This window comes from Triturus cristatus, chromosome 6 (genome assembly GCF_964204655.1).
Source record: "Triturus cristatus chromosome 6, aTriCri1.1, whole genome shotgun sequence".
In the NCBI taxonomy this organism is placed as follows: Eukaryota; Metazoa; Chordata; class Amphibia; order Caudata; family Salamandridae; genus Triturus; species Triturus cristatus.
Window position 1 is genome coordinate 1,554,157,939 of NC_140589.1, and position 19,142 is coordinate 1,554,177,080.

A 19,142-nucleotide genomic window follows, 5' to 3' on the forward strand; every position below is an offset into this window, starting at 1 on the left:
CCATGCCATGTTTAGTTTGGTGAATTTAAGGCGCCTTCATGATTGGTGCACTTAAAAGCTTGAGGAATGCACACATTTCAGTGCTAAGGGTTACAGTCAGTAAGAAATATACACAGTCACCTGTACTGAGATTGCAGGTGAGATGGCAGGAGGCTGTGCCCAGAAAGAGGGTTGAATTTTACTACAATTGTCTATGACTACCAGAAATACAAGTAAGTTTGCATTCATTGTGGCCTGCTTATAGTGCGACAGTAGTAACTGAAATCTGTAGCCCTGTGTTCTAGGATAACCATACCTGGGGAGAAATCTTGTGCTGCTGGACATGCATAGGAGATGTTGAAAGTGAATGTCCCTATAGGGAATTCATTACATGAGGCAAGCATATAACAGGTCTTAAAGAGAAACTGTCCACGTTTGCAGAAGAATGAAACATAAGTAATGCAGACATGCGGCAGATATGCACGTCCCCCCACTATAGATTCTGTGAAAAAAGGAATAGGGATTTGAAGCCAGAAGCTGGTACCTCTTTGGTTACAGTGAATTTGAGCAGCAGAGAATCATTCTAATGAAGTTACACACCAGCTGCCTGCACTTGTGCTATGAACAGAACTGATCCCCTTGAACACGTCCTACTAAGTAAGCCCTATTTACATGTGTAGTTGTGTGGTGTAAAGAGCATTATGATGTAGGATTACTGTTCTGCTGAACTTTTCCTCATATACAGTAGAGCTGTTGTGTGTTTTGAATTTGTAGCAGATGCCATGTGCTGAGAGGACAAAGCTTTTAGCGCTGCTTTGAGCTGGTAAAGGTATCTTTTAGATAGAGCTTTTTTTGCCATTGGCTACCATTCAATCTGATATCTGGACACTGGCTGCTTATACCCAGATACTTTAATCCAGAAAAGAGGCAACAGTGGTTTAGCAGTCGCACATCCCTACCCTTAGAGCAATGTACTTGTACTACAGAACAAATACTGGTGCTCAGAACAGTATTGACACATCTGTTGCCACGATGTATACGAGCTAGTCCAATGAACAAAAATGCTATTAGTCCAACCAACAGGTTAGCAATGAAATAGAGGAGCACTCTTAATGCATGTATGAACCAGTTACTTACCTTTGTTAACAATATACCTGTAAGAAACATAGGTTAGTTATAGGTGCTTTACCTTAGAATTACCCCCAGGCGTCAGACTGGATCCGGAAAGTTTTTCTTCAGCAGTACCCCTGCGCGTCGGAAGGTAGTGTTGGTCGACTCTGCGTTTCTCATCGGCGTCGTGTTCGCCGGGATGACGTCGCGGTAGCTACATAGATGGGGCCCTTGCGTGCTGACGTCAGTTCTCTACACGACTTTCCACCCCAGAAGTGCTGAGCCATGCAAGACACTGACTACTGGTGCACAAAACTAGGGCCCTGAAAGGAAATCCTCAACCCTAGAAGTCAATTCGCAGAAAGGGGAGGATGGGTGGGGTGGCAAGGAATCTATAACTAACTGTACGACTTGGCCTTTTTGGTTAAAGATCCCTAAACTTTTTGCTTTCCCCCTAGACCGTTTTCCTGACCTAGAATAGCCAATTTAGATGCAGTGGGTAATCTGCCACTGCTGATCAGTGACAAAGTACCAGAGTTCCCTGTTTAAAATGTAATGGTGATTGGTTGGCCATGATTGGTATGTTTGCCTTACTAGTAAAAGTCCTTAGTGATGTGCACTGTGGGTGCAAGGGCTAGTAAAGCAAGGGCGTGCAGAGAAGGGAACTCAGGCCTTCAGTGTAGGGCCTGCATGCAGAATGCTAAGTTAGCATGTTGTCCTGACACGCGCAACCACTTGTCAGGCCTGACTTTCCCTTTTACATAACATTGGGCACCCCTGTGGTAGGTCCCAGGTCACCCCTGGGCAGGGTGCAGGGTAGGTAAAAGGCAGAAAATTTACTGAGGTGTGTGCTATGTTCTGACAGTGAAACACTCTACATTTCCTTTTTTCACTGCTGAAAGGCCATCCTGCACATAGGACAGAATAGGGGAGGCTGGGTTTTGTGTTTGTTAGCCTTGTTTCCTGTCAGTTTATAATGGAGAGGTGAAGTTTAGTATGTATGAATTCACAGTGGCATAACACATCTTTCTGTGAAGGTGGTTTTGTCACTGTGTGTTCATAAACCACTCTTTTAGAAAGTGGGTTTTGTGCTCTGAGAATTTGTGTGTCTCTGAAATATGGATTGTCTCTCTGGAACTGAAAGGTGAGAGGAGCTGGGAGAGTTCTTGACCCAGGGAGGGGTTGAGATGGCACCAGGCTGCCCTGCATCTGGAGAGTAGGGGGAGGAGAAGCCCGGGAGGTAAAAAGGCCTGGGCTGGTGCAATAAACCAATTGACCCATCTCCTGCTGAGTGATTAAGGATCCAGACCCCCAGTATCAAAGGGAGAGAGGTGAAACTGGGAGGGAGACACCCAGAACAGATTTAGGGAGGGGTCAGGGACCCCTGAGCACACACAAACTTCAAAGACATTAAGGGGTGTAACTAGGAGAGCTGAAACCCCTGAAAGTGGGAATGAAACAGATATGGATTGAGACTGTAAAGGCTTGGACCCATTCTATGGTCAAGAGGAACCTCTGCTAAATAAGGAGCAACTGAAGAGACTGCTGTGGACAGACCAATCCTAGCTTCATGATCTGGGGCTGGTCTGCAGTTTGCTGTTCTAACTAAGGGAGAGGATGTTGGGACTGTGCTTGGAGGCGCTGGGTAGCCCTGCTTGAAGAAGACTGTGCTGTGTGCTGTGTCTTGTAACCCCCAAGGGCCCAAGGTGAGCTGGCTCCCTATTTGGAAATACAGGATCAAAAAAGTTTCCAGAGAAGTTCCAAGCAACGCGGTGTGCGTATGCTTTTGCAGCTTGAGACCCACGGAAGTTGTGCCGTGTGATCGTGGGCACGCAGGAGTAAGCTAAGTCTCGGACGCACTGGATGTGTGTTGAAGTGCAGGCCAAGGCGTTGGTGAGGAGCGCCTGGTCGTGGTGTGCACGGAGAGACAAGGTGAGGCTCGGACACGCAGTGTGCGTGTCGTAGTGCAGTCCGGGTGTTGGTGAAGAGCACCTGGGCCTTGTGTGCACCAAAGGAAGAAGCGAGACTCTGACGCGCTAGGTGCGTGTCGTGGTGCAACCAGGGCTTTGGTGGGGAGCGCCTGGACATTGTGTGCACCAAAGGAAGAAGTGAGCCTCGGATGCACTGGGTGAGTGTCGTGGTGCGGCCCGGGTGTTGGTTAAGAGCGCCTGGGCCTCGTAGGCACCAGGAGAAGAGGAGCGACTCGGACGCACAGAGTGCGTGTCGTGGTGCAGCCAGGGCGTTGGTGAAGAGCACCTTGACATCGTGTGCACCGGGAGAAGAGGCAAGTCTCAGACGCGTGGTGTGAGTGTCGAAGTGCAACCTGAAGCGCTGGTGAGGAGTGCCTGAGTAGGGGGGAGCACCAAATTGGAAGTAAAGTCTCCACAGTGCTGAGGGCGGATCTCAGTGTGAACTGAGACCGCCGGAAGGAGGGCCAAGTCATTGGGCCCTCAGAGTCAACCGCAGCGGCCCGGACCGGCGGCCACGGAAGAGCTGAGCCGCCGGCCCGAGTTCGCCGCACCCCATGACAGAGTTCTGGATCAAGGCCCAAGTCGCTGACGTCGAGGAGGAGAGTGGGGTTGCGCCCCCCCCCAGGTAACGTGGATCAACACCTGGGGTGGGATGCGGGCCCGGAGGGACACTCTCGGCCTCCCGTTTCAGTCAGCTGCGCGAGCCGTTGCTTCAGCTTGGTTCACGGCCGGTGCTGACCCATGGAGGGGCAGTGCTGGAGCCGGAGTGGGAAGCAGTACTTTTGTGACATAATTTGATCCATAACGAGGGCACTGGTAACGGAGCACGTAAAACTGTCGTATTATACTTTGCATTATTGCTGCTAACGAACTATCGAACTGTCGTATGATGCCTGACCTCATTTGTGCCTGACGAACTGTGGTGCGCTACACACTGCATTATTTTTCCCTTGCATATTACCTGATTGTAACGTGGCGCATTGCATTATTTTCTCGGTGCACAGTATCTGAGTATAATGTGGCACAGTGATTAATTTCTTCATTGCGCCATACAGGATTGTAGCATGACGCATTGCTTTGTTTTCTCCTGGTACAGGGCATGCTGATGGTGATACGCATTGCATTATTCCTTCAATTGCAAAGTACATGACTGTGGCGCTACGTATGGCATTGTGTCTCTGTTGTACAGTATAGGAGAATATCATTACGCATTGCAGTATTTGTTTCCTTTTGCAACGTGTGTGAGTCCAACAATACGACTGGCCTAACTTTTTGGAAACAGTTAGAAGTGAGCTTAACTGTTGGTCAAAAGTGGTGGTTGGGATTAGAACCTACCAACCCACCGGAAAGAATACTACCCATTCTAATATGTTGATTTTGTATCGTGTGGTCGTATCGTATATTTGCTTATATAAAGATTATACTAATTTTATCAAAACTCGTGTAGAGTCCATTTGTGGTGACATCATGGGGTTACTGTGAGCGTGGTTGCACATACTGAACACTCGTGCCTTAGAGATAAGCCTGGCTGCTCGTGCCAAGCTACTAAGGGGGTGAGCAGAGCTATCTCAGACGGTATCCTTACTTAGCCCAACGTTGAACCGAGGGGTCGGGGACGTCTGCCTCCAGCATTTGTTGGTGGCGGTAAGCGATAAGGACCCCCACTTCCAACACTAACCTATGTTTCTTACAGATATATCGTTACCTAAGGTAAGTAACTTGTTCATCTGAAAGAAAGTTAGTTATAGATTCCTTACCTTAGAATAGATACCCCAGCAGTACCAACCCGGAGGCGGGTCTGCAAACTAGGTTCACACCAGAAAGTCCTGGAGAACAGAACGGCCAAAGAAGCCGTCTCTCCGGACTTGGCTGTCCAGGCAGTAGTGTTTGGTGAACGTGTGCAGCAATGCCCACGTAGCTGCCTGACAGATGTCATTAAGAGGGACTCTCTGTCCCAAAGCCGTAGTAGCAGCCGTCGCCGTGGTGGAATGGGTACGCAGCCCCACTGGAGGCTCCTTCTTTGCCAAAGAATAACAAGCTTTGATGCACAGAACGACCCACCTGGAGATGGTCCGTTTGTGCACGGCCTGACCTTTCTTAGCGCCCACGTAAGCAACAAACAGCTGGTCATCCACCCAGAACTGTTTGGTGCGATCCAAGTAGAAGGACAGCACATGTTTTGGATCCAGATGGTGGAGCCTCCATTCCTCTATTGAAGGATGTGGAAAGAAGGTAGGCAAAGTGATCATTTGGCCAATGTGGAAAGGAGTAAGCACCTTGGGAAGAAAGAAAGGTCTAGTTCGGAGGACGACCTTGTCCAGAATGAAGTCAGAAAGGGAGGCTTGGAAGAAAGAGCTTATAGCTCACTAACCCTGCGCGGACAGTTATATAGTAGCTCAAAGGGAGCGCACATAAGATAGGTAATAACAAAGTTCAAGTCCCACTGAGGGATTATGTAGGGAAAAGGAGGAAAAAGAGGAGTAATGTCCTTAAGGAAACGATTTACAACAGGGGACTTGAAAAGAGAAGGCTGATCAGGAAGCCTAAGGAAGGCTGAAATGGCCAAGAGATAGCCCTTTAGAATGCCAAGAGCAGAGCCCTGCTGGGCCAAAGAAAGAAGGAACAAGAGAACCTCAGAAAGAGGGGCGGAAAGGGGATCCTCAGCCTTAGCTGTGCACCATGCCACAAGGTTAATCCATCTGCAGGCGTATACCATCTTAGTGGAGGTATGCCTGGCTGCTAAGATAACATCACAGAGGTGGGAGACGACTGCCTGGGGCGAGCAAGCCGTCAATAACCAGTCGTCGAGATAGGGGAAGACTGGAACCCCTGATCTGCGCAGATGAGCTGCGACCACAGCCATCACTTTCGTGAACACCCGAGGGACGCTGGTAAGGCCAATGGGGAGCACGGTAAACTCAAAATGCTCGTGGCCTACCATGAACCGCAGGTAACGCCAGTGGGCCGGCAGGACGGGGATGCGAAAATAAGCGTCCTGCAACTCCAACGCTACCATCCAGTCTCCAGGGTCAAGGGCAGACAGGACCTGAGCCAGGGTCAACATTTTGAACTTCTTCTTCCAGAGGAAGCGGTTGACGTTCCTGAGATCCAAAATAGGACGCAGGCCCTTGTCTTCTTGGGCACCAGAAAGTAGTGGGAATAGCAACCAAAACCTACTTCTGGGGCAGGAACTCGTTCAATGGCTCCCTTGGCCAAGAGAGCCGTAACTTCCTGTTGGAGAAGGGCCAGATGATCCCCCGACATTTGATGGTACTGAGGTGGCATGGCTGGGGGGGTAGTCTTGAAGGGGAGGGAGTAGCCCCTTCGGACTATCTGCAAAACCCACATGTACGACGTGATGGTATGCCAGTGGGGGAGATGATGGCGAATCCGGCCACTCACTGGTGTGAGATGGGCCTGAAAGGTCGGACTAGGAGGGTTTAGAGGCTGCTGCAGAGGGGACAGTGGTGGACTGGCCCAACCGCTGGCACCCAGAAGCATGGCGGTGGTTCCCACGTCCCCGGCCGCACTGGGGCTGAACAGCTTGCGCCAGCCTGTGGCCCTAGAGGGAACATGGTGGGGCACCCCTTCCGTAGCCACGAAAGGGGCGGCCAGCAGACTGTGCAGGGCGTGTGGTGGAGAGGCCCAAGGACTTGGCCATAGCCAGAGAGTCCTTGAAGCGCTCTAGCGCACTGTCTGCTTTGTCGCTGAACAGGCATGTCCCTCAGGGTGTTCTGGACATCCCCAGAAAAGCCAATCGACCTCAGCCAGGCGTAGAGTCGAAAACGTTGAACTTGTTCTACCCAGTGAATTGGCGGTGTCCAGTCCACAGCGGATGGTAAACTTCGCAGCGTCTCTCCCCTCTGCAACTGCACTGGAGAGCACGGCCCCGGCCTCCTCCGGGCACGGTGGCAGCACTTGCGCCACCGAATCACACACAGAGTGGGACTAACGACACAACAGACATGCAGTGTTTACCGACCGCAGTCCCAAGCTGGAGGAAGAAAACATCTTCTTCCCAAGTTGGTCCAGCTTTTTGGACTCCCTATCAGGTGGAGCATTAGGGAATGAGCCTTTGATTGTCGAGGCTTGTACCACCAAGCTCCCGGTCCCAGGAAGGGAGGGAAGCCTGGAGTCTACCCTGTGGGCTCCGCACGCAGAGCCGCGGGAGGGGCACCACCCGCACCTTTCATCACATCGGCCGACGGAAAGTCGAAGAGCGACGATGCTTCTTCGACTTCTTCTTGTGCTTCGACTTACCTGACCCCGAGTGCGAAGACTTGGAAGAGGAATGATGATGGTTCCTCGACCTCCAACGGGACCGGGACCTCAAGCGATGCGGAGCCGACTGCCGAGCCTCGAGTAGCTTTCGGGACCGCTCCCGCAAAGACTTCAGGGCCATGGGCGGGCATCGGAGCACACTTGGGGTCGTGGCCGCTCTCCAGGCAGTAGAGGCACACGAGGTGCGGGTCCGTCACCAACATCAGTCGGTTACAGGAACCGCAGGCCTTGAATTTTCTTTCCCACAGGGTTAAAAATCACTTTGGCTGTTCTGCGTTTGGTTTTCATCCTAGAATTAAAATCCGTAAGGCAGGCAGATTCTCGACTTGCACCCCCCCCCCCCCCCAAACTATTGACCTCTATTATTTGTCATGTCGATCCTGCTCTAAAAACAAACATCACATCTACGATCTTCTCACCGATCCAAAACCAGACATACTATTCATAACTGAATCATGGTTGGGAGATGATATGGCTCCAGTCCTGCATGAAGCCGTTCCTCTAGGCTATCAAACGATCACCCAAAATCGTATAGGCAATAAAGGAGGTGGTCTAGCTGTTGTGTTCAGGCAAACATTACATATCACTAAAGTTGACGACATCACCATAAAGAATTGTGAGGCCTTTCTCACCACATGCAATCCTACACTGTCTTCCTCCTGTAACTTCCTGCTCCTTTACAGACCTCCACCTAGCAAGGCGACATTCCCAGATGCACTTCTAAACACAGTTTCAAACCTGATAACAATACACTCCAACCCATGTGTTTTGGGTGACCTCAACATTTGGATTGACAAACCCAATATGACCCATCCAAAAACAATAATCACTGGCCTAGATGCACTGAACCTGCATCAGATGGTCCTCAAACCCACACACATCACTGGACATATCTTAGATGTCATTTGTGCGAATGCAGAACTAGTTACCTATCAAACTATAACTCCAGTCACATGGTCAGACCACCACTTGCTTGCTTTCCAACGTAAAACAAGACTAAGCGACTCACCTAAAACTACCTTACATCCATCCACCTATAGGCCGTGGAGCAAACTCAATTTGGAACACTTAGAAACACTACTAACATCCAGTACAAATATGGAAACAATACATTCTGTTCAAAAACTATATGAGTGGCTACAGGAAGCTTTTGACATCCTGATACCACTCAAAACCACACAACAGAACAGAAGAAAAAAAGCGCCTTGGAAAAACAGAGATAAAAGACATAAAACAACAAATTAGAAAGCTGCAACTTACCTGGCTCAAAACAAACACCAAACAAGACAAACTTCACCTACAGAAAATTAACAGATTATACAAGTCAACTATCAAAAAAATCTAAGAAAAGGCTTCCAAACAGGATTACATTCAGCAAGAGGCCCTGAATCTGCCCTCCTTGCCAACTGGGATAACCTGAAGAATACAGTAGACCATAACTGGGTTACTGCGCTACTCCTCTTGGACCTCTCGGTTGCCTTTGACACGGTTGACGATGACACTGAGAAACAAAGACTATGAAGCTGGCATAGAGGGGACTGCTCTAGACTGGATCACGTCCTACCTTAGAAACAGAACTAATGTCATCCATACCCCACCTTTCTCATCCAAACCATACTCCACAAAAGCAGGGGTCCCTCAAGGCTCTATCATCTTGCCCATGCCTTTCAACATCTACATGAAGTCATTACCGGTACTGATCAATCAACTTCCCCTCACGTGCTACAACTATTCAGATGACACACAAATACTCCTTCAACTGGAATGCCCCAAAGACATTGGAAAATCCCCAATTTTCAGTTGTCTCAGAGCCGTGGATTGGTGGATGACTTGGAGCCATCTCAAATTGAATGCTTCCAAAACGGAAATACTCACATGTGGCGATAGTAAACATTATGACCCGCTTGCCGTCTGGTCTGATGAACTGGGATCACCGCTTAAAAGAATGAAGGATTTAAGAAACCTCAGAATGACCATGGACTCCAAGCTATAGATGAATGCCCAGTGGACAAACTAGAAAGATCAAGCTTTGTCACTATAAAAACACTGCAACAACATTTCCCTCATTTGGGATTTCCACACAAGGTGCAAGCTACCATCTCCCTTGTTCTGTCCAAACTCGATTACCCCAATAGCCTCTACCAGAGATCACCTTAAAGACCATGAAGAGACTACCATGGATTTAGAACTCGGCAAACCGCGAGACCATATCTCACCTGCCTTGAAAGCCCTGCATTGGTTACTGGTTGCCAGAAGATCCACGTTCAAGCCACTTTGTATCACCCACAAAGCTATACATGGAATGGGACCGCTCTTTATCAGGAATAAAATCACCAAACACATTCAACAAAGGAACCTCCATCCTAAAGGGGCACCTCGCCTCAAAATCCCAAGATACAAGAAAAAAACCATGGGTGGCACATCCTTCTCTGTTCAAGCAGCCAAACTATAGACCTCTTTACCCCCAACGTAAGACCCACGGACAGCCACCTTATCTTCAGAAAACTACTCAAGAATTGGCTCTTCCCCACATAAGCAGCATACGCAAACAGAAAGTTACAGCATATCCCTCTGTATATAAGCATTTATTTTCACTATAGATATGTACCCATCTTTGTGTATTGCTTTATATAAACATGTATAATAATGATGTTTTAATAAAAAATAAAAATAAAATTAAAGTACAACACCACTTGAAAACCGGAGTTTATCTGGTGCATCTTTGGTCTACATGTACTTGCTTTCATTGGGCATCTATGTACCTTCTATGTAATTGGATCTGTGTGTTTCTTACTTTTCTCCTAAAAAAACATATCCATTGCACTACCCTATTTCTCATCCTGTACCTCTATCAATATCTTTAATCTACATATACTTACCTCCTTTATCCATCTATGTACTTTCAACATACTTATGGATCTATACATTTATCACTTTCTTCTAATTTAGCATTTCCAATGCACTACTCTATTTCTCAGCCTATATTTCTCTCAATATATCTTCTAGCCCACCTTTCTGACTCATATCAAACTTCTTTCTACTACTCTTTCCAAAGCACTACCCTATTTCTCACCCTATACATCTATCAATATATCCTCTACATCCACTCGCTCATTTATCCCAAACCCCATACCACTACTATGATCCCCAAAACCCTTTCTAGACTCTCCCCTACTCTACCCCTCCTTGCATCATCTGACACCTCTTTTACTATACCGATCCCCCATAACAAACCTTTCTAAACTCTTCCCTCTGACTCTTCCCCTCCCCAACCCCTTTTTACTCATCCGAAAGCCTCCTCCTACTGCTATGACCTCGAAAATTAAAAGAAAATCTAAATCCTTCACTCGTCTATCCCTCCACTATCCTTTGCAATAAAAAATAACAGACTAACATGTTCACTTCTCAAATTTCATATTCCACTATACTAATTCACCACTAATCCTTTATGGGTTCCAGAGTAGCGTGCTACTCGCCAATGAAGTGCTTCAACACCCCAACAGGGTAACAAGCGCTGTATAAATGCAAACCTTTTTCCCTTTTCTACCCCTCCCCAACCCTTCACAAACCAAATAACTGAATAACATATCCACCACACAAATGACTTTCATATTTCATTATACTAATTCAACACTAATCCTTATGGGTTCCAGAGTAGCGTGCTACTCACAAAAAAGCGCTTAAAAACCCCATCAGGGTTAGCAAGCGCTGTATAAATTCAAACCTCTTTCCCTCTTCTATCCCGCTGCCTACCCTTCTCTATCCAAATAACTGAATAACATATCCACCACTCAAATTACTTCATATTTCACTATACTAATTTTCAACACTAATCCTTTATCGGTTCCGGAGTAGCGTGCTACTCGCCAGAAAAGCACTTCAACACCCATCAGGGTAACAGGTGCTATATGAATGCAAACCTTTCTTCCCATTCTATCCCTCCGCTATCCTTCTCACTCCAAATAACTGACTAATATCCGCCACTCAAATTACTTTCATATTTCACCATACTTATTCACCACTAATCCTTTAAGGGTTTCCGGAGTAGCATGCTACTCACCAAAAAAAGCACTTCAACACACCATCAGGGGTAACAAGTGCTATATAAATAAAAACCTTTTTTCCACTTCTATCCTTCTGCTATCCTTCCGAATCCAAATAACCGACTAACCTATCCACCACTTAAATTACTTTCTTAATTCACTATACTAATTCAACACTAATCCTTTATGGGTCCCGAAGTAGAGTGCTACTCGACGAAAAAGCGCTTCAATGCCACGTCAGGGGTAGTAAGCGCTATATAAATGCAATTACAATACAATACAGTGTGTTACCTATTAATTCCCGAAATGGAAAGTGTTTCGGAATTTAGAATTTCAAAAATTAAATGACCTCCAAAATTGAAGGCAAAGAATATTAAGACCTCCTCTCTCAAAATGTTAACTTAAGATCTGTCTGGCACGCTGACTGGTTAAATAATGTAAATGGCCACCTCACCTTCCAGAGAAGGTGTGATGCACACAAGAGGCAATGCAAGCAGAAGGCTGCTTCACACTGCTCTTTAATTGTTCTCTTCTGAAGCAATATCCATTATCCAGTCATTTGTTTATCTTGGAGTCTTATGTCTGACATGTTTTTCAGATATTTCTACCACTTTTATGACTCCCAGGTTTCATTCCTGCATGGTGCTCCTGATTGTCTCCTGAATCTGATGCAACTGCATGCTTCTCCTTCTGGATCCTCTGTTTAGGAGACCGCCAACCACCTTGTTGGTACTATACTCATTGTTCATCTCCGGTTCCAATTCATTCCAGTAGACAACCTCCAAGGAGTGGAAGGAGCTTATCTGAGAAGAATCTTACAACCCTATAGACTTGTTTCATGAATGGTACGGTTTTCACAACCTACATTTGACACTTCTTGAAGTACATAAATATGACTAGTCTTTTCACCTGTTCCTAGACCTTTAGGCTCACTATCTGAGCAGTGTTTAGCACCAGATTACTTATTCACCTTCCATGTTCTCAAAATAGGAAGAGTGCGTGCAGAGGTCATAGTGTATTAATTTGGTTAATTGTTATTCTATTAAGGTGCTCACCAGATCCGATTGTGACAGTGATGAGCTCACAGTCTGAGAAATTATGTGGGGGACATGTTTGAGGCTTCCATTTGTTCTTAGTGTGAACAGTTAGCACTTGTCACCATTGTGATGAACAGGCACTAATGGTTAGAATAAGAAGCAGACAAAGGTGGGCAAGTGTGAAAAGGTGATATAGGTGAGAAGTGTGAGTAGACAGAACTGCTCAGCAGAATGAGAAACAGTAGGAGCTCATTAACAGGAGAGGCAAATAAGCAGGCTAAATACTAAATACTAATATGAGATCGGTCACGCAGAAAAGAGCCCTTGGATCAGAGAGATAATTAAACACATTTGGCACAGAGTGTATTGTGGAGGAATCCACAATACAATCACAAAGTAGTACAAAGGTCACCTTTTTCACTGTGATACTTCTAAATAGCAGCATTATATATCACCCTCCATTTGCCCTACAATGAATGTCGATCGTAAGGAAAGCTAAGTCAAACATTAACTAAGTTTCAGGCTTACAGGAAACTACTCTCTGCTTTATGCTCACAGGTGCAACAAAACTAAGGGCTATTTTAATCACATGAAATCACATCTCAGACATACAGGGCTCTGACAAGAAACGTTCAGGACAAACCGATTATAAAGCTAATGTCATGTGCAAGGTTATATTTTAGTCTAAACTGATAGCTGTGGTCCAACCACACAAGTGATGAGATAGGACATAGTCCCTTATTCATGAAGGGTTGTGAACACAAAATCAAGCGTGTGGTTCACTAAATGGGTAAGGCACGTATCTGCTTGTTCAAGCTACAAGAGGTTTAAACAAGTTAGCACAAGGGCACTCAGTCATTATTTCTTGGCTGAATGATAATATCACTGCGGTAAAGGAGATCCTGGCACCATCATGAAAATATTCCATCATCAAAAGGACGCGGATAACCACACATCGAATATTTGACTGGGAGATATGCATCAAGTGGAAGCCAATAACCCTGCATCCAACGATGCAGTGCTAGAAACTACGGTATGTCCACTAATCATATCACAGAACCACATTAGGGATTGGTGACCTGCTTGGAAAAAATTTAAACCCAGCTGGAAATGCTTTTGCATTCAATGGGATCAGGGTTCTCCAAAGTAGGTCTTTGGGGGCCGGATCCATGGCAGATTTCTACATTTACCTAAATGGAGATATGCTAAACATCTGGCATGGATACGGCTCTCCAGGACCGACGTTGGTGAACCCTGGGATAGAGGATTCTGTAATTCAACCATCCATAATGGTGAAGGTGTCCAAACCAAAATAATGAAAGAACACAGTTATGAAGAGGATGGAGAGACATCCAGTGGGCATTCACCAGCATCACTTTCAGCTCAACAGCAATAGATATGCATAAAAGACTAAGATGGGGCCAAATCTGGATCCTTAAAGTGGGACACCGGGTCAGACATGCATAAGAGCCAAGTTTCCTTCTATCACATACCTGGATAGACCCACCTCATCTAACAAACTGAGGTTTGAAAAACGTCCACCCCAAAATGTAAAGAGATCAGCTACTTTGAACAGGCCAGTGAATGAGGCCACAATACATTTCAAATCCTAGCTGACATCAAACAAAGCAACATTCTAGGATTTTTAGTGGTGTGGTACTGGGTAAAGAGAACTGCGTTTTTTTCTCCACACTAGGAGGTCCCCTTAAACTGCTGATACCCCGAGCCCTGTGCCATACTTCTGGTCCACAGGCTCTGTTGGATAATGTGAAACCCAGCAGCTTGAAGAGGTGATCGTAGTAGGCAGTGTGAGAAGTTAGCACAGGTAGGCAGTGTGGGAAGATGGCACAGGTAGGCATAGTGAGAAGCTGGCAGAGGTAGGCAGTTTGAAAAGATGGCACTGGTGGCTACTGTTCTAGGTCCTAGCACTCAAAATCTGGCACCTTTTACAGAAACCAGAATACCTAAACATGCTCATGAACATGTATTGTGCAAGACAAGAAGACTGGTAGCGATTTAAAAATGCAAGCTTTTACTTTTTTGACATCGCTCTGCATAAAGCCTGCTCAGTGAGCTAGGTTTTCACCCATGATCACAGCTGCTGGATGCCTGAGGCGGGACATCTGAGGAGGTTTGTCAATACCCGCCCTAGGCCCCAGTCTCCCTGTAATACCAATGCAAAAGTTTCAACGGATAGATAGAAAGAAAATATTATTCCAAAACTAAAAATGAAAATAGACATGAGTTTGAGGAGGGACTGATAAAAACGTTGTAGGTGCCCTACTAGCCTTGAAAACTAACAAGCCAACACTGTGCAAGAGAAAAACATGATTCTGCACATAGCTTAACTATTAAAATCGCCAATGACGTCCATGCCTCAAATCTCGCCCATATTTCAATATAATTTTCTGTTCCAAATAGCTCCAAGGCAGTTCTTCCTAAACTTAAGGAAGTGAAATTGCATGGGTAAAACTCATTTAATAAGACATGCTAAAGTAAATGTGATGAAAAGCATAGCGTCAGCTCAAGCAATCCAACATAACCCCTATTTATGTAAAGGTTCAGGCTGAATAAATAAATACAGTGAAACAGAAGAGAATGTTCCGCATGTGAATCGCCATATGTTGAGCCTCATCTGGAAGAGTTCATCAAATGCTGTGCTCCATCATTCACAACTGTTATTTATTATTTGTAACATTTTGTGTACGTCTGCGTTAAAAATATTTACATTCATTTGCATTTCAAACGAGTTTCAATATAATATTTCTTTTCAAGTGCCTTCGAAATGCTGGACAGAAATTCATAAACATCTAATTTGTACTGATGGAACAGGTACAAATACACATAACGAGGTGCATATGTGCTATGGTACAGTAGTACTATATAATTTGAACCGTCTCTTCTCTATATATACAGCAAACAAACGTTTGCACGATCTTTTACTTTTTTTGGTTTAAGAAAATCAAACATTTCCAAATATTTTTAAATAATAAACAGCAGGAAGCTTAACACAATATGCTGATAGTTTCTGGGTTTCTTTGGCATTATTTCATGATGTTTTTGCTTAGGTGCTGAATTAGTGCAATGGCTTCTTCAGTTGAACTCAGAGTCAGTTTCCAGACATCTACTACATGGTTACCTGTATGTTCATGATATGATTGCAAATACATCACATGTTTATGGTCTGTTGGACGAGGTGGAGAAAGAACACCACGCCCTCCAGATTCTTCCCTATTCTTTTTAGAAAATATTAGATCGAGTTTGGTGAAGCGTTCTTGGTCTTTAATAACTAGAGCGATCAGCTCACTTAGACAATACAAATTGATTCGGTCAAATTGCCGACATGGAGGAAAGGTGCTGCAGGATCTTGGAGCAGGATAGAAAACATAGTCCTCCTGCATGAGGGCGACATGATTGGTCATCAGCACTAGAGATCTATAAGCCATCTGCCCAGGTTCATCGCTCCTTACGGTCATGTACATCAATATTTGAACCTCCCCCAAGGGCGCCCTATTTTGTGTCATGTTCCCATGCAGCCAATAAACCAAATCAGTTAAAATGTGTCTAAATTCGCAGGTGAGCCGTACTGTATTGTTAATCATGAAGTCATCAACTTCTGAACTCCAGTCAAGGGAAAGTTGCATCAAATCATCCTTCAGCAGTGGGTGTTTTAAGGAGGCTGTACCTTCCGACAAGATAAGGAAAGAGTTAATTACATCAAGGCACAATCTCTGAGTAAAATACTTGTTAAAAGTCAGTAGAGTCAACAAAGAATCTTCAGTAGTGCCAAGGATTCGCAATCCTTGTCCACCGAACCGAACCTGAACCTCGTTCACCAGCCTCCGGTCCACAGCGTGAAGCACTGCCAGTGACCTGCCTTCTGGCCAGGATGGCACTACAATTACGTACATCACTGACCTAAACAGCAGCAGACAGGCGGGCTGAGGAAGAGGCTGTCTGTAACTGGCCACAGCAAGCCAGTATGCCCCCATACACTCATTCCTCCTGTCATGTACCTCTGGAATGTCCCTCGCGACAGCCTCAAACAACCTCTGCAGAGGGTACTCCTGAAGCTCAAGGAACACAGCTGGGAATTGCACAAATGGCTGCCTTAACACAGTGCCATTTTCCAATCCCTTCCCACATGACAAGGGCACTTTACATGGATCCTGGAGCTCCAGCTCTAAAGAGGTCTGTGAAAAGAAGTACTGCATCATTTCATCTGTAAGTAGAAACATATCCCTTGGACTCCTGCAAACATACACTTTGGCCTTGTCAACTAGGATAGACTCTGCTTGCGTCCGATTCAAGCTTGAAGGCACGTCCAGTGGGGAAGTTCTGGGAAAGGGGAAGTGTCTAATTAAAGGTAAGGCTTGCACATATTTGCCACTTCTGTCAAAGACACTGGCGAGCTGTTTTGACTGTGTAATGCCCTTTGCCCTGTTCAGCAGCTGATTGCCAGTATCCTTGCAGAGATGGGAAAATCTGCTGTAAAGATCTCCCCAGCTGTAGGTCTGCTCCAACTCTGAAGAGGCAGCCGCTGACCCTGGGGAGCGGCTTTTCTGAGCATCCAGCTGAGCCTGCTGCTCGGAGATGGGAGGTGTAGAAGATACACCGTGGAGCTTCTGATGAGACAGGCTCTCGATGGAAGTAATTTTAGAAAGCATATTGGTCTCCAAGAGGTTAGAGGAATGTATGTTTCTGACCTGGTCTTGTTCATTATAACAGCCCATCGGCTCCAAGCTCGGCTTCTGCCAGGTCGAGCGGCGTTCAGTCAGGGAAGTGAGATGATCACTCATAACAACTTTTACATCTTGGCACCTAGACTGTTGGACAGTCTCAATTTTATTTTGTGATTGTTTTACATGGAGGCACGAGTAGGATACGCTTTGGAAATTAACACTTTCTCTGCAATAAACATGTGCAGTGCAGACATGATTGAGCGCAAATGTAGTTTTAGTCAGAGAACCAAAGTCATGACTACATTGACCACATTCCTGTTGGTTTGGTCTACTCAAATCACTCTTTTCGATTGTGGAAAACACTTGTTCGGAGCAAAGGTAAACATTCTGGTTCTTCGAAGGCACTTCATGTACTTGACAATCTGTCACATCAGCGATGATAGCTGCCGGGTCCAAGTAGGTGCTGGCTACTTCTGGTAGAAGCTGGATGTTACCACAAGGTTTGCACTGCTGGCTTTGCTGTTTACGGTTTTCAGAAAAAAGAAGGGAAGAACCAATTGTTTTCTAGCAACTGATCAGAAAACCTTTACAGAAATACGAGAGAGATTTTACACTTTACATTTCAATTAATTCAAATATGATTCAGGTTGAGAGGCAGTGAAACAGTTTTGATTATGCTACACATTCAGTATCCGTTTCTCTAAGCCACTCATAGCGCATTCTTGATGCAGATAAACTTCCAAAAAGCAAAAACCATGTAAAACACTAAGTGCAGTGCCTTTGTGCCACCGCCCACAATATCACAAAATGTTTTCCTTTATCTAGTGTCAGTGCTTTCCCACTGAATTAGGCGTAACTCACAACAAATAATCTGTACCGGGTGTGATAAATGTTTCAAGCTTCAAATCAGTTTGACTGGCCTGACTACATACTGCAATTTTTGGCATGGTTCATCTACCCATCTCCACAGCAGACAGTCCACTGTATCCAAGACTCTACCCTGAGCATAAGAAACTAGCCTGAACTTCAAAACCATTAGTAGTCTCTCTGTGTACCCTCCTGCATATCTATCACTGACATAAATACCGGGGCTCTAATTAAGGCAAGTTACACAAGCACCTCATCCTGGTCCAAATCCTGGATGCTCCATCCCTTCACCATTTTCAAAAACAGCTGAAAATCCCCCTCTTCAAGCAATATGTGGAGAATTACCCCCCCCCTCCTGAACTAATGCAGCACATGCGTACCTGTTTCAGGAGATGCCCATGTATTGTTGTTCTCAGCTTCTCTAGCCTGTGTCTCCTCCCATCCTCACCTCTCAAGTACCATCGCCTGCCCGGGTTAGCCTGCTTCATATCCTGTTTACTATTCCTCTTGTAATGTGTTTTGCTGCTTCATAGTTAGCGTTGCTCTATAGAAGTTAAATATATCCATCCAAGTAGAAGAACCAGAAAACTGTTACCACCACCCAGCCAAACAAAATGTAATGTGGAGATGAAGGAATACACATAATAAGGAATGTCTGCAAATTCCTATCACTGACCACACAGACATTCTTCACTACAACAACCATGAGAAATATACAATGTTCCTAGACAAAATAAAAAATAAAAACTATAGTGCATAACTCCATGACATCATAAAAACCAATAAGAATAAACAAAGTAGGCAGGAAGCAAGATGGCGACCGCTTAGAGGTCAACTGCAGCATCGGCGAGCTGGGTCAGATCAGGCCGTGAACAGAGGAACCCCTACAGACTTACCGGAAAACAGCGAATCGGCAATATATGTTTTCTACTTTTTGCTGATATCGCGGAGGATGCGGTTTAGACTCTGGGCGGCTCTCTCAGTGATCGCACTGCGGATAGCTGAACGCCCCATCTGGAGTTATCTGTCTCAACTGGTGAAGGCACGGAACGGAGGAGAAATGGCCCCAAAGCCGGTAGTAAATGCGGCTGGATCCAGGATGACCGTGGCAGCACGAAAGCTTCGAGGTGGGGCTGCTGCGGGCTTAGTTGCATCAGAGCTAAGTGTACCGGA

General features: G+C 45.7%; 1 protein-coding gene across 2 annotated transcripts in view; it reads right to left on the reverse strand.

Moving 5' to 3' along the window:
* Positions 1-19,142, reverse strand: part of KIF16B (kinesin family member 16B) — a 1,684,060-nt gene that overhangs the window by 403,203 nt on the left and 1,261,715 nt on the right. Inside the window, exon 23 of one of the 2 annotated variants that reach the window (XM_085612706.1) lies at positions 15,082-17,621. The exons of the other annotated variant lie outside the window; for it this stretch is intronic. Within the exon in view, the coding sequence (XP_085468832.1) occupies positions 15,465-17,621 (2,157 nt within the window). The 3' untranslated portion in view covers positions 15,082-15,464. Of the gene's footprint in view, positions 1-15,081; positions 17,622-19,142 lie in introns of those variants that run through there. 2 annotated transcript variants of the gene reach the window in all.